Source organism: Alosa sapidissima, chromosome 10 (assembly GCF_018492685.1).
Source record: "Alosa sapidissima isolate fAloSap1 chromosome 10, fAloSap1.pri, whole genome shotgun sequence".
Taxonomy (NCBI): Eukaryota; Metazoa; Chordata; class Actinopteri; order Clupeiformes; family Clupeidae; genus Alosa; species Alosa sapidissima.
Genome location: NC_055966.1, coordinates 7,364,837 through 7,381,324, shown reverse-complemented (window position 1 = coordinate 7,381,324; position 16,488 = coordinate 7,364,837). Strand labels below are relative to the sequence as shown.

Below are 16,488 nucleotides of genomic sequence, written 5' to 3'. Positions count from 1 at the left end.
TTCAAGCCATTACAAGTCCTCACCAGATCCAAACCTAGCCTCCATAACGGTCATCTAATCCCTGTAGAAAGTGGCTATGCCACTCACATTGATGAGGATATTTAATATGTGCGAGCGAACAGTGAGGAAACCCAATGACAGCGTCCCACTGGCACCTCTCCACCCCTCGCACGTTCTGGGTCAGGAGTAAAAACACACAGACAAGACCGCTCTTTGTTATGATTAGCTCATACACACAGGAAAACATACACACCGAGCAAATAGAGGGAGAGAGAGGGAGGGAGAGAGGGAGAGAGGGAGAGAGGGAGAGAGGGAGAGAGGGAGAGAGAGAGAGAGAGAGAGAGAGAGAGAGGGAATATATATGAGGAGTGTGGTAGGAATGCAGGGAGCGATGAATGGCGCTTAGAGAAACACGCTGACGCGATGGAAGGCTGACGTAAGTCGCGGGCTGGCCAGCAGGTGGGAAAAAAAAAGCGAGAGCGGGAGTGAAGGGCGAAAGAAGAGCGTGAAATCACGGAGCGGGCGAGCGCCAAGTCCGCCGTTTGCGTCTGCGGGTGGATGTTAGCCGCCGTCAGTCAAAGCAGGGGCTTCGCCGAGGTCAGCGCGATGACGGCTGTGTACGGCACGTCATGCATCCGACAGCGACTGCCTCGCTCGTCCATTAACATCAGAGCCTCCACTCAGGGTATGGAGGCCTGAGGCCTGTGTGAGTCCAAAAGCTGCTTCAGCCAGGGCTGAAAAAAAGTGCTTTCCCTCCACTTGGACGCTTTCTAATATGCTTTGTAATGTGAACCAAAAAAGCAGGGAGATGATCAAGCCCCTGAGGGCAGCGTCTGTGCACTTTGTCTTGGAGCGGCTTGCAGTGCATGACAAAGCCTCCCCCCCCCCCCCCAGCACCAGTGGAACTATGGCCCCTGAGTGCACAATTTGGGAGAGGAGCCCATTCATTTCTCCTGAGCGCACCAGACATCCATCACTGTTTAATCATACACAGTGCACAGGCGCTCTTAAATATCAGCCCATGCAGCCAAATGCTCCCACTCCCACACGGAGCGAGTAAATGTTTATCAGCTTGACCGGTGGAATGATGGCCGAGCGATGCGCAGGCCAAGGACACCCGCCGCATTCGCAAGAGTGGGAGGAGAGCCTGGAGCCACTCGTGCAGAAACACCTACTGAAGAGGACCGGCTTTGCATTTTGTGTTTGTTTCGTTCAATTTTCTACTCAAACACACTTCCCGTACACACTGCCGGGAGACGCCACGGCAACTGATCGGCCTATAAATACTTTTAATACTTTCAGCATTCCTCCTGTGCATGTGACGATGTGCCAGACTGTTTTGCCAGAGACACACAGGCCTGAAGGCGGTCTCGCAAGACATAAGAAAGGAAATCTTGTCTGCTGCTAATGTATCGCAGAGACTCTCCCAGGCAAAGGCCCTGTTGACGACTCCAAATCACTAAAAAGAGGAGGCAGCCGAGGGGTGGGGGGGTGGGTGGGGGTTTGTAGTTTCAACAGAGCCGTCTTCAAATGAGCAGTGACAGGCCGGAGAGCGACGTGGAGTTAAAGAAACGAGGAGGTCGAGCGATGTGCGGGAGAAAGACGACACAGGAAGCCCCGTCTCTGACTAATCACGAGCGCTCCGTGACTCGCACGGAAGCACAGTAGCCACGGCGACGACTACGTGCGAGACAGCGCCGAGGGGGCCCACATGCTTCCAATATCTCCGAGCTGCAAAAGCCGAGCTCGCGCTCCTCAATCCCTGATCTGATAGTGTTTGTGATTTGATTTAATGTCAGGGGAAGGGGAGGGGTGGATTAAGCTGCCAATCACTCTGGCAAGCTTCCCCTTCCCGTTGGTTTGCTGGTGACTGTCTCTGTGGTTGAGAGGCAGAGACAGTAAAGTGTGTCTGGAACTGGGACTCATAAGATGAGTGATGCTCCACGTGGTGAAAATGAGTAGGTGGTGGTAACAGAGGGAAAAGGGGGGGGGGGGGGGGGGGGGGGGGGGTGGACGTTGCAAGGGAGGACAAATTCCCAGTCCAGGAGCTTGTATGTGTTCCTCTGGAGAGTAAATGTGTTTAGACAGCAAAAGAGACCTCAGCTCTGTCAATCTGTTACTGACACAAATGGGAATGGTTTAGGAGAAGAGTAGAGAGATGAGGCTCTCCAAACTGTGCTGAGGGCTCACCAGGAGCAGCCAGCTGCAGAGAAGGCCCACAGCACCATTAGCATTCGTCTGGCAAACAGCTTACAGCACAAGGGGCCACCACAATATCTTTTCATGTTTAGAAGTAAATGAAGAACACCGTTAGACATTTCCCTCTGTGCCGTTTGGCACATTATCCATTTTCCCGCTCTTTTCCTTCTCTCTTTCTCTCTCCTCCGTTCTCTACCTCCCTCTCCCTTCTCCTCCCTTTCTGTCCTTCCCCCTCGGACTGCAGAATTCCACGGTGGTGCGGTGTCACATTCCATCTCAGTGAATCGAAAGCCCCTCCGGTTCCTACTGGCTGATTCTATTAATTACGGGCTTTTTAACTTCAGCTGGAGCTGTGAGAAATCTCTCCTCCTCTCTCCTGTCCCACTGACGCGGCGTAATTAGATTAATTAATTACAGCTTAAGCGGCTGTTCCGAGATTAATGCCCCACCAGTGTCAAAGGATTTCCACAAAACACTTTCTTTTCTGTCCACCCTCGAGCTTCCACCCATCGATCCGCTGCATATAAAACCCCAGCCCAACCCTGGCTTTTTTGTGGGGACGTGTCAGGCGCAAATGACTTTTAATCTCTTACACTCTTTGATGGGAGTGTTGGGGGGGGGGGGGGGGGGGAATTAAGGTCCGCACGTCGCAGAGTGGGGAGCGGCCGTCCGGGGGCCCGCCTCAGAGAACTCTGGGAAAGTGGGTTGCTGATGGCGGGAGGGAAAGCTGATGAGCTCCCCCTCTCTCCCACACTCATCTCATGTTTTGATGTCTTCGTTCACCCAGGGAGACACCAATTTGTTCCGCTACCGGCACAGAACACTACCTGCTGCGCTGGCCCGGGCGCATCTTAACTCGGGTTATCACCGCTGATGAATCAGTAACTGGGTTCGGTAAGGAGAGCCTGGAGGGGAGGCCGCGGGGGCTTGATCAGGGATGGAACAGAAGTAATGAAACCTGGGGGTAATGAGGAAGATCATAAAGCAGTACACGGAAGGGGCATTCCAGGGACATTCCACTCCACTTTTCCTAAAGCTTTCTGCCTGACCTAATGTACTTCAGCCAGAGAAAAAAAACACCATAAAATGTGCTGTGCCATTCCTATTCATGAACCATACGCACAAAAAAAGTCCTTAAAATGTACTTAAACTCGACTTAAAATCATTTAAAAAGCCATTCTCATTCAGTTGCACAGTGATGAGTATAATGTCTGTGTAATCACACATTTGAGTCACGTTTGTCTCTATTTCTTAGTGCAAATATAATTTATAACCTGTTTATTACTTCCCTGCCTAGAGCTCTGTGAACTAGCTGAAGCACCCGCTGGAATGGTTTACCTCGTTAATAAACAATCCTGTGTGATTAATGGCTTCCCTTCACCTCACTTCATAACCTAGTTTCTCCAGCAGGGTAGAACACATCAAGATGCCGACAAAGTGAGAGAGAAAAAGAGAGAGGGAGAGGGAGAGGGAGAGAGAGAGGGAGAGAGAGAGAGAGAGGGAGAGAGAGACAGATGAGTGGCGTGAAACAGGGCAGCGTGGTGACTGGTGGCGTTATCTCAGTGGATGTCCGCTCTAATGCTCGGCAATGAAAGTGATTAAGCTCAGTGATTAAGCCATCCAAGGGAGCCAATTGTTTTGATTGTGTTATGGCATTTGATCTGACTGTCTGGAATGTGGCAACCTTTGATCCAAGGACAACATTCAATTAGATAAGGTTAACAAAATTGACCTCTTTTAGCTACTTAGCCCGTTTTGGATAAAGTGTAAACAGTCTTTAAGCTACATGGAAGGCCTGGATTACCAAGGTACACTTCAGTGACCAAGTCAGCATGGATGTTCCCAAGAACCACTGCAGGACTTAAAAGTGAATAAAAGTGAGAGACACCGACAGAAAGAGAGAGGGAGGGAGACAGAAAGAGAGAGGGAGGGAGAGAGAGAGGGAGGGAGAGATAGAAAGAAAGAAATGAAACACAGCTTTCAATGCCCCCTCGCCTTCCACTTTAAAAGATTCCAGAGCTGCGAGGGCTCTTCTCTGCCGCCGCAGCAGCAGCGTGGCTAAAAAAGAGAAATAGCAGAACCAGCTGGCGAGGAGCTGGACCGGGCGGGTGGGATAACGTAATGCCTCTCACAAAGGACTTTCATTTATAATTACTCACTCTAATGACCCTGCAGGCAGGGAGCACTTGAAAAACTCCGCTGGACCTCTCGAGTGGACCCGTGGAAAGGCATTCGGCACAAGTGTCTCCTCTGACAAACACTGAAAATGAATTGCACCTTGGTGGAAAATGAATCCCGGTGCCCTGGGAATTGCATTACGCCCAGTAGCTGACAAGCAAGATCAAAATTTTCCAGCTGCGCGGTAGCCAAAGGGTATGGCCCCCTTTACAATGAGAGAGGGAGAGAAGAAGGACTTCATTTTCCCATGATTTTAACAGGCCAGTGGAAGACTGAGGGTTGTGTGTGTGTGTGTGTGTGTGTGTGTGTGTGTGTGTGTGTGTGTGTGTGTGTGTGTGTGTGTGTGTGTGTGTGTGTGTGTGTGTGTGTAGGGGGATGCCTGAAACTAAGAGAGAGATGACCACACTTGGCATAGCTTATTCATCACTGAGTGATGGCTCCATAGCACAAACACAACCTCTCTTCTCTCTTACTTACAGAACACACAGACACACACACAAACATTAGACATTAAGAGATGAAGAACTGACTCCTGTATTATGTCTGTCTCTATGTCAGTTCTCAGTTTATTCACTGCAAACCAGAAGCACTTCAATGAACATTAACTCTAAATTATATAATTAAAGAAATTGCAACCTTTATTATTCTAAGGCACTATGCACCATTAATAATTATATGCACACGTCTTCCTCTATACTTCAATTGACACAGTCACTGGATGACTTGATAGGGGTTTGTGAATATGGTTGTCTAAACATCCACATTATAATTCTGCATGCACAGAGTCTCATGAGCAGGGGCAACCCAAGCCAAAGAAACTTCATCCTGTAACAGGTTTACTTGCTGCCAACAGAATGACGGAGTGGAGAGAGAAAAAAGAGAGCAACGGTTTCCACAGGCCAGCCGCAATTATCTCAGGCACTGCTTTCCTCTCTCTCTCTCTCTCTCTCTCTCTCTCTCTCTCTCTCTCTCTCATCCCTTGTGATGAGAAGCGGCAGTGACCCGGAGTGACCCCTGTTCACACTCGCGGGCTTCCCGAGCGGGCCTGCTCCTGATAGCGACCGACATTTATCTCCACAGCGCTGTGAGCGTGACCACCTGCCCCTCCCCACGGCATGTCCACCCACACTGGGACCCGGGAGGTGAGATCAGCCTGGCTTCCCCACACTCCCTGGCTGCTTTAAGCACTGTGAGAGTGTTTTAAGTAGTCCAACAAGTTCACACTTCGCCGACTAAAGTAATGGGCCGTCGTTTGGGCAGTGGGGATCAGGAGGCGCCCGCCTTTTTACCCCTTACGCTTCCCCCCCCCCCCCTGCGCCGAATCAATTGCCCTGACGTGCTTAATGTTGCTCTACACGGACGATGGCATCTCGGGACGCGATGAGCCATTTCCTTCCATTTATTTCAATCAAGGACGGAGGGGAATATCACCGAGGGGAGGGCTCACTGGGAGAGTCTCTGTGCATATTTCCGATGAAGGAGTTGGTAATACTTTTAACAGAGGAGCTCCCTTCTGCAATGACTGAGGGAGGAAAAGTACTAATGAGTGCAACTGTAAACCAAGACTCTGGTGTAGACTTAAAGCCCTCATTACATTACATTTCAAAATGGATCATTAGGACGCATACTTAGAATGCAATCTGTGAAGAAAGACAGATATATGCAACTCAGCACGCAATTTAAGTAAACTGACCTTTACGGCAAATAGCTCCTCCAATAGTAGCTGTATATACAAATGAGGCTTATTTAGCTTCAAATTCTAAGGAAGAGCGAAACACTCAGAGGTGAAAAGGTTTCCCTGTAACAGAGTGAGTGTTTACTCTCCAGCCCATGCTAACTCCCCCTAGGCCCTGAGGCTGGGTAAGCAGAGTGGGGCAAAGTGTAACCTACTTAAGAGCCACATGGCTACAGTATGGAGCTGACGAGAAGCCCAGAGTGGCCCCGCGAGGTCAGCCGCACACGCCGATGTTTACATAGCTGCAGGAAGGGCCAACAGCGGTGGGTCCTTTGGGGCGAGAAGCGAACTGTCATGTTGGGAAATGGCGCGTCGCTCTACATTACTTCCCTCCCGGTGAGCACGGCTTATTTGGAAAGCAGCGGCGGCTTGAGCCGAGCGCATCAAAACAGCAGCCAGGCCCAGACAACAGCCCTGCGGAGACGAGAGCCAGCCAAACGGGAATAAATGCTCTGCGCTTGTGGCTCTGGGTGATGAAGGTCCACAACAGGTTTAGGCAGGCACAGGTAACCAAGCCATGCCAGAAGGGTGCCTGAACAGGAAGTCAACAAAAGCCTAACAACGCTGAGGCTGATGGAATTGGCATGGGGCTGGATGCCCACCAGAATATCACTCCTGTACTTCATGTCTGTCAGAGACGGAGCTCGTGTTTACATGCAGCCGCCTCGGTGATGGAGCAGGAGCTGCCAGAGGCCTGCGAGATGTTCAGACAGGGAGTTCTGCCAGGGGAACCCCGAAACTCACGCCCAGTTGCATGGGTCCCTGCACACCCATATGGAGATCTGATTTCAGATGGAGGAGAGCAGACCAAAGGCCGACTGAGGGAAGGGGGGGGGTTGAGGATCTTGAGTGGGATGGAGAGAGGTCTCAAGGGCACCAGCCGTCAGGGCCCTTGATCAAAGCCCAGCTTGGTCCCCAGTCCACCTGCTTCCATTACTCTGCTCTGCTTGTCGGTGGGGTGAGGTCTTGTTGGAGTCCACCTGGCTCGTGCTTCCATATGCACTCTCACTCACACTCACACACACAGACACACACACACACACACCCACACAGACACACACACACACACACACACACACACACACACACACAGATGAACATTCATATCCACATCCCATATTTCAACGCCCTCTCTCTCTCTCTCAAAAAGACACACACTTCTCACTGACCCCAACTCCTCTAAATGCATATGTAACTTAACTTGATACAAATTCTTACTTCATACAAGTTCATTCAGACTTTTTTTGCCACCACCGCCACAATATCCAAAAACACATTTAGATGTATATGAGGAACTCGAATACACTTTTTTTTTCTTTCAGTTACAAGTATCAACACATATATAAATGACAAAACAGGCATATATCCAAATATACACAGACCCACAGACACACACACACACACACACACACACACACACACACACACACACACACGAGAATCCAGAACCACAAAGACTGGCGCACTTGCTACACTACAGCGACGCGTCATTCACGTTCAGGAAAAAGCCGTTTCTTTTGTTTACGCAGATTAGCCGAAGATGGCTGAGGTCCTCTAATCCGTCCGTCACGCACGACTGCGTAAACGTGGTGTCAGACCTCACAAAGGGGCCTCCTGTTCTCCGGCACTCATCTCAAAATCATCCGCCACTCTCCAAAGGTGTCAGTTCAGGTGCATGACGTCTCTCCCAAAAGCTTTAATTAAACTGTCACGTCTGTAGGAAGTGCAAATAAGATGCCGCTCGCCAAAAAACACCCAGCCTCACTGCAGCTGCTGGGGTGGCGGGCGCGTAAACACCAACCTTTGAAACATTCTGTTCCCGTCTGTCTAAAGTTCGGCCAATAATGTACGACGAAAAAAAAGAGGAAAAAAAAAAAAAGATTTCAAATCAATTAGGAGGATAAATATGTTTAGTATTACTGCACTCGGCAGTTCTTTACTTCCTTGTTGCTTTCATAATCCCTCTCAATATGTTTAAATTAAGATTAAAGATGACTTTGTTCCTGTATTCCCACAGCTTGCCGGGTATGGTAAAGAGATCAAAACTGCATGCTTTATATGGAACATCCTTAACATTTGCTCCACTCTCCGTGCGTTTGATTAAATGTAACATTTCGAAATCCCCCAGTTCTGGGAGAGGCATAAATCATTGTCTCGCAGCTGCTGGCGTGCCTGGGGAGAACACATGCGCTCTCTCTTTCTTTCTCTCACTCTCTCACTCTCTCTCTCCTTCTTTCGCTTTCTCTGTTCTTATGATCATAAAGCCCACCCCAGGACGCCCCCCCCCCCCCCCCTCTACTCTACACCCCCCTCCCCCGCCCCCCTCCTCTGAGGACGGGGTGGGAGAACACCTGCAGACTTGTAACCCAGTTGAGTTGAGTTCACATGAGGAGGGGTGGGGGAGGGGGGGTGGTCGCAGCACTACAACACAGCACACCCCCCCATCCCCAAACCATACCCCCCCCCCAACTTGAATTTCTGCACGTCCCTTTGCAAAGCAATCCCCCCCCCCCCACCTCCAATCCCCACGACAGAGAGCTGAAGTACTCTGGGGGGTGCTCTGACCACACAAGCCACTGTTCCCAAAGTAAGAGTGGGCTTGTGTGACAGCATCGGAGCTGGGAGCAGGACCCTGGGATTGTGGCCTTGACCTACAGTAAGCCACCGGGTTCAGCTGCAGTCACATGAGCATCTACTTTATCATCACCACCCACCCACACACTCAAATACACACACTGAAACCCACTCACACACACACACAAGAACAAACACACTCTCTCCCTAAACTCCTGCTCGTGTTGACTGTTTGTTTTCCGTGACATATTGGTTCTCGTTACCCACTAAGCTGGAGAGTGCGCATGCGCATGAGAGTGCGCACGCGCATGCGCACGCACGCAGTCAAGTTTCAGACTAAAAACTATTAAAAAAAAATCTGCCAAAAAAAATAAAAAATAAATAAATAAAGAAGAAATGTAATGGAATAAAAATGGCTGGTGGCAGACCCCTCTGGATCGGCCATAGCTATTAGGAGAACTGATGTGAGACCAACACGTTGTAACGCAAAGGGTTAAACACTGAGTATGAAATTATTATATACAGCCTAGGGTCTATAAAAGCCACACTCTTCAAAGCCACATTGCTTGGTTCTTTTTGTGATAAATCCCACGCCTTTAATTGTGTCTAATTTATTAGTATGTTCCAACCTCAGCCTCATTAAATGAAAACATATTGGTCTGAGTCTACGGGAGTATTTTGTGAGTGCCGAACTCCCATTTTCTAAGTAAATTGGAATTTTGTTTTAATTCGCTGGTAAACAATTAGATGCAAAACATATGTAGATGGCCAAATTCAAAGCCAACCCATCTTCGTTAGAGGACTTTGTGGGAGAGAGATTAAGACGTGTTTAAAAAAAAAAAGAAAGAACACGAGTGCAAAAAAAGAAACTAGATTAGACTGGGAATAATGTAGTCGTTTCAAGGTGATTATAAACAGTAATAAGAATGTGGGCTGAGATTACGTCGACGAATTCGAGAGAAGAAAAAGACGACAAAGAAATGTGCGGTCGGTCCGACGGCACGTCTGGCGCTGCTCGTTTAGACTCCATAACCAACAAGAGCCACGTCAGTTTCCCCAGCTTGTCAGAAACACTGGGAGACAATGCTATGCAGGAACGCGATCACAGGAGACTGCTTTCATTAATGTGCGTGACGGCATTTTCACATCAATAAACAATACTAGAAATATTCTTCGCTTCGGGGGAAAAAAATCGCCTTCTGGTGTACATTCTGTTGTCTAAACCTTGGCAACGATACGCAAAGCCTAAAAGCACAAAAAGTTTTATTTCGAAACAAAAATGGCACATCTTGATAAAGCGGTCCGTTCACCGATTTTAGTGCTACAGATTTTTTATGCACAGCAGGGTGCTTAAGCTCTACTGCAATAGGGGAAGAAAAAAATCCTACTGAACTACATACCATGTTCACTGACTGACTCCCCTATTTTAACTTGTTTTAACGACTGCTCTCTTTTATAGGGTAAGATCAGGACTGAGACTCCAAGCAAGACAAATCCATCCCTTAAATGGCATTATACACAGAGGACCCGGGAGCTGTTTTAAAGATCGAAAATAAAGTCGAGAGAGAGAGAGATGGCTACGAGTCGCTGGGTAATGTCTCCAGTGTGTCTTTGGTGTCTGACAGCATTCAGCTCCCTCTTTCAATGGACGTCTAATGATCACATTCCTCGGGGATCAAAAAAAAGGACTCTATTCGCTAAATAGAATCAACAGTGCCACATGGGACAAATAAAAATTCATTTGATCTGCGAGCCAAGCGCTTCCATGATTTAAAAATGTCACCATCGCAAACGTTGAACTTTGAGTAAAGCCCAAGGGAGAAGAGTTCATGACCATATAATATTGAAATCCACGTTTCATGTCCACAGTGGAGAAAAAAAAAGGTCAAATTTATCATGCAGTGCAGGGAGTAGAGTGAGTATGCGAGACTGCAGAGCTGCTCTAATGGCTTTGGGAAGTACCTCCCAGACGACGCAAGGCCACTTTTCAAATGTATGAGCTGCGATGTGATTGGGACAAAAATACCCAGAGACTTCCAACATCGCTGCGGGGACTGAATGAGTACTGAAAAGACAAATCTCGATTCTAAGACGCATTGATTTGAGGTGTTACGTGACAAAGGGGGTTAACTGGTTGGCGAGCTCCCACATCACTCTCAGGTTAAACAGAAAAACAGACTAACACACATATATCCTCTCTGTGATCCCGCCCCCCCCACACACACACACACACACAAAGAGAATGTGCTCCTACATGGTATGGAGGGGATCTTGTTACTTTACACTCTCCCCCCTGCATATTGACAGGTCTAATAGACATTAAAGGACGACTTGGCAGAAATACGGAGTGTGCTCACATGCACTCCACTCATGGGCTCGCATTCAATTTGCACCCCAAAATGGTGACAGGAGAAAGACAGAGAAAGAACAAAACCAAAGAACGTCAGACGAGAGGGAAAGAGATGTAGAAGAGAAAGAACATAAAAAAGAAAGAAAGAAAGAAAGAAAGAAAGAAAGAGAGAAAGAAAGAAAGTTTAACAACTTTGGGAACAAAAGAAGTTACAGAGGCAAGGAAGGAGTTAGTGAGGCGAGAGCCGAAAAGAAATAAGAAAAAGAAAAGCAAAAAAAGAGAGAAAAAAAGAGAGAAAGAATGTGGTAGTGTAGTGAAGGAGACAAAGAGAAAATGATGCAGTGAGAGAGATATAGAATAAGAAGAGAAAGAGAGAGAGACTGAGGGTGTTGGAGAAGGGAGCTGAGACACACATCTGCAGCAGATACAGCCAGGGCTTCTGGGAACCATCCCTATCCGCCTCTCGTCCGCTGTCTCCTGTTTTCTGTTCGGATCAGGTTTTAATATTCCAAAGTATGTAGCGCATTTATGAGGCATTGCTTTGCTGAAATAATATGCTTCCTAAATCATAGTAATGGTCCTCTATGCACTTAGCAGAATTTACTGTGATACCTCCAGAACAAAACAAAAAAAGTGCACCCCCATCTCCACGCACGCTGGAGTGGAAGGGTCCCATGTCACTGTATACGGCGCTCTGTTTAAAGTCTGCCTGTAAGGGGGAGGCCTGACGCAGGCCCTGGTAGCTGGATGACGGAGCGGAGCGGAGCGGCGCTGCAGCAGACACAGACAGGCAGGATGATGTATCTGCGCCGGGGGCTTCCCTCCGGATCCCCCTGCTTCTAACTCTGCGACTCAGATGTTTCCCCTTTTATGCGTGGAGCCTGTAAATAAAGTGTCACATTCGGGTGATGGACTGCGCGCAGCCACGGTGGCGGGAGGAGAGAGGGAGCTGGAAGCTCATAAGGGGTTTCCCACCGAGCAAATCCCCGCTTGTTTCATGTTGCTATCCCAGGATTCTCTCTGTGGGTCGCAGGGGAGAGAGAGAGAGAGAGAGAGACAGAGAGAGAGAGAGAGAGAGAGAGAGAGAGAGAGAGAGAGAGAGAGAGAGAGAGAGAGAGGTGGCTCGGCTCAACTCGGTCCGGCAAAGGGCTGCCGCGTCTGGCCGCTGACATGTTTAAGGCTTCCAGCACGCCGTGATTCAGAGCCGGGCCCTCGGCGCGTCTCAGCGGCCTGCATTTAAAGTGATGTACAGTCGGCGCTTCAGCACCAGGCCCTGGCCGTGGTTCTCCGCGCCGAGGTATTGTCTTACACGCCGACGCTCCTGGCTTCCCCCAACGGCTTCTCCCCCTGTCTGCCCGATAGTTAGCCCAGCTGACGTGGAGCCCGGGACGGCTGCCGTAAAAACCACTGGGTCACAGGTGAAGGTTTCCCGGGATGTAGGATTTTTGGGATTTTTTCGGGGATTTTGTTTTTCTTTTCTCCCTTTGCGTGTGTTTGTGCTTGTGTGCGAGTCCGCAATAAATCTGTCTCAAACAGCTGCCTACACGCAGTGGGAATCTCCTGGTCAGGGAATCCAAGAGCGAGCGGCTGGAAAGTAGCAACGTTTGCCTCGCGACAGCATCCAAACAACGTCAAGTGTAACAGACACCGCTAGCATCTGCAGCCAGGGCTTGATGATTTGCATCCATTTTTGATAGTTTCTTGGTGCTCCTTCGCTTGTCGAATATGGGAAAAGCTCGTCTGGCATACGCGTCTAGCGGCACACAGGTGCCCAGGTGTGGGAACTAACGGAGGTGCCAGTCACCTTTGTCTGGTTGCCATCGAGAACATTTAACACCTCGGAGCCCAACCTGGAGCCCACCGCAGCAGACCTGGCCGGCTTATTCCCTGTCCCCAAACAGTGAGGGTGTGGGGTCAGAAGTTGACCAAGAGAACGCCAGAACACTAGTGTGTGATAGAGAAGGGGTGAGGGACAAGTGTGTGTGGGTGGGTGAGAAGGAGAGAAAGCGAGAGAGTGAGATAGAGTGAGAGAGAGAGAGAGAGAAAGAGTGTGTGTGTGTGTGTGTAAAACTCTGTTTGAGAGAGAATGTGTGTGGTGGGGAGAGAGAGATTGTGTGTGTGTGTGTGTGTGTGTGTGTGTGGACAGGGGGCCTCCTCACCTGAGTTGCGGCAGTCGTCGCCCTGCTGTGGCACCTGAATGGAGAAGGCGAGCAGGTCGGGGGCGAGCAGTGACTCTGGCTTCCGCAGCTCGTTCAGCCAGCGGCTCTGGTGGAGCTCCTTGGTGTCAGATGGGCCTTGGATCAGCGGAACCAAACGTTCCTTCTGGCCCTCCGTGGAACCTGAGTCCATATCATACATGAAGGCATTAGAGAAGCATATTACTGTGGTAAACAACTAAATAAATGAGTTCAGTTACAGACACAAGATAAAAAAATGGCAATAAACTTCATTTTTATGATGTTCTCATTGGTATTATTTTATGATGCAATCAATAAACAAAAGATATCTGTTTTACAATAGCCTATGAAATTACGATGTGTCCTGAACTTACGGTGTCTATAACTATAATTCATTAGTAGGTATAAAATGTGTGCTTGCGTCACATGCGGGATTAGTCACTGAAATAAGTCTGAGATATGGCTGTGTCAGAGACCCTGGACGGGCGTTACTCTTGTTGGGAATTCGCTAGTTTCTGGGAGAGCGCTACGAACCTCTAAAAAGTTCACTATGATAGACACGCGCATTAGATCATTCAGGCCTAATAGAATGCAACAATATCAGAGACACGCATGGATAAATGTTCATTTCACTGTGAACGCAGTCCAACATTTGCAGCCAAGTCTTGCATTTTTTACAGCTATTTAACATAGCCATACAGCTGCTCAAATATATCTTGGCAATTAACATCCCCTGTAGCTCAATGTGAACCTAGCGCCTTCAAAAGCCATGTGTAGGCTAGCTCATGCTCAATAAATCAGAGAGTAATCTCTCTATTATTAAATTCTAATTTAGACAGTAATTCCTGGCTAAATCTAATTTGTATGGGAGGAAACTGTGGGCTGAGGTGATTTCTGGCCAACAGTGTAGATTATGAGCGCGCAATAAATACACACACATGTGCAGTCAGCGTTACGGAGAACACACACACACACACATGTACAGTACACTCTAATGGTTCATGGAAGAGAGAGAGAGAGAGAGCGAGAGAGAGAGAGAGAGAGAGAGAGAGAGCGAGAGAGCGAGAGAGAGAGAGTCAACGCAGGTCGCAGCCACAGGTTGGTGTAACGTGAAAGATGTGATCTAATGGAAAAGCAACATACTGTAGAACGCCACACCTGTACCGCTCTCCCTGCAGAGCGAGAGACGAGACGCACACAAAATGCATGCTGCCTTTTTTCTCCCACCACACCTTTCCCACCAGACCTCTCTCTCTCTCTCTCTCTCTCTCTCTCTCTCTCTCTCTCTCTCTCTCTCTCTCTCTCTCTCTCTCTCTCTCCTCTCTCTCTCTCTCTCTCGATGCACATAAACTGCGCGGGAGTGTGGAAACGGAGTGTGTGTGTGTGTGTGTGTAAAGGGAGGCGAGGGCTGGCGAGGGCAGCGGCGGCGGCCGAGAGACATATTCTCCCCCCACGGGCCGTTAAGTTTAACGGGGCACAGCTGCACACACCTAGGGTCCTGGCGCACACTTTGACGGCCCCCACGGTGCCCGAGGCGCAGCGCAGCGTCGCCCGGCGGCACAGCTTCAGCTCCACGCTCTGCACGGAGGCCTCCAGCACGGGCGCGCCACTCCACGGCTTCACACCTAGAAAAGGGCGAGAGAACAGAGGAACGCCATTAGAGAACCCAGGGAGAACCGTGTTATGTGCTGCCTGAGGCAGGAGGAACACACTGGGGGGGGGAACAGTTATCACAGTAATCACTATGTACACACAGACTTGTAATGTGTGTGAGTCTGCTGTCGTGTGTGTGCGTTCACTACATTTCTCTTCTCAAGTTGTTGTCCATGAAATGGTCATCTTTTGTTTCCCCATCTGCTATTAAAACCTCTAAATATGTTCTTATTATGATGCACAAACACAGAGAGGAAGAATATACAATCTGTTTCCTCTAGTATATATTGCTGCCACTGCTTCAGGATTAGGGCAGGCGCACGATATGTAGTCCCAGTTGCCTTGTAAGCTCTCCGGCCAAAGTGTCCTCCCCCACGGGCCAGCCCTCGTATCGCAGTTTACCAATAAACAGCAATAGTACTCTGAGGTTATTAGGACCCGTCCAGTTTTACTCCACAAACATATCATTGTCGCAGATGTTAGAGGTGGAGTCAGCTACCAAGAGCTTCCATTTACTGCACCAAACGTCTTTATTTTATGCATGTCGTGTCAAAGAAGCATGTGCTTTGCTGTGTTAGTCAACAATATCGAAAAAACTACCAGCAATAATTTATTTATTATCATTTATATTTCTTCCAACATAAACAATCAATGCATGCATAGCCTAGTGATGTCAGAAATGCTGCTGTGTAGGCTACTCTCATAAAACTGGATGGAGGTTGTAGACTAGCCTGCATCAGCAAAAAAAATAAAAATCACCAAAAACAAACGTCAAAGCGCAAAAACTAGTGTAGCACAGGCCGAGGAAACCCCATTCATTACAAAAATACAAAAAATACAATCACCAAAAACGATGACAAAGCGCAAATTCAGCCTTATGCAAGTTAGCTTTTTTGTATATGATTAAAATGATGAAAACTAGGCTTTTTGAATATTTGAGGCGGCTATATAAATAGACACCGTTAGAGGAATAGACGGTCTCTGGGATGGACTTCTCTCCGCACTTGGTTATCTGCAACTAATATTTCAACCCAATCTGGCTGAACGCAGAAATCCAGAATCTTCCACAGACACGGGTAGGCCTGCCTGCCAACTGTTTTTACATGTGCAACATTACTATGACCTTGTTCATACTGCGGCCAGGATAAAAACTGGAAATACCACATTTAATACAGTGGGCCTGCCAGTCAATAAACAACCAAACAGACTGATTGAGTGATAGCCCAGAGACAGAACAAAGGAGCCTGAATTATTAGTTCCATCTGTCAGCGGCCTTATGAGGGCCGAGAACACACATTTCCTCTATGTCCTGTCTGTCTGTCTGACTAGCAGGCTGAACCCCCATCCTGTAGCAAGGCTTCCTGATGCACCTCGGTAGGAAGGTACGGTCTAGTCTGTTGGCGCAGGGAGAGGAAGTTTTATTTCAGCATGTTGTTTGACTGGATGCAGATGCAGACCACAAGATGTACAAGATGTCTGCGCAGAGGCAGGACAGACAGACAGACAGACAGACAGGAGATTTATAAAGCCCTTGTTCCGAACTCATGACGGAGGATATGGGAAGATATAAAGCCAGCGGTACAGATGATTCACAATTTCATTCAAATCCGAGTCCACGGCTC

The 16,488-nt window shown here is 48.5% G+C and overlaps 1 protein-coding gene across 1 annotated transcript in view; it reads right to left on the bottom strand.

The window, feature by feature from the left end:
• Nucleotides 1-16,488, bottom strand: part of LOC121720892 (vacuolar protein sorting-associated protein 13B-like) — a 304,282-nt gene that overhangs the window by 192,918 nt on the left and 94,876 nt on the right. Inside the window, exons 17-18 of the mRNA XM_042107363.1 lie at nt 14,704-14,838; nt 13,196-13,375 (exon numbers count right to left, since the gene is read on the bottom strand). Of these exons, the coding sequence (XP_041963297.1) occupies nt 13,196-13,375; nt 14,704-14,838 (315 nt within the window). The remainder of the gene's footprint in view (nt 1-13,195; nt 13,376-14,703; nt 14,839-16,488) is intronic.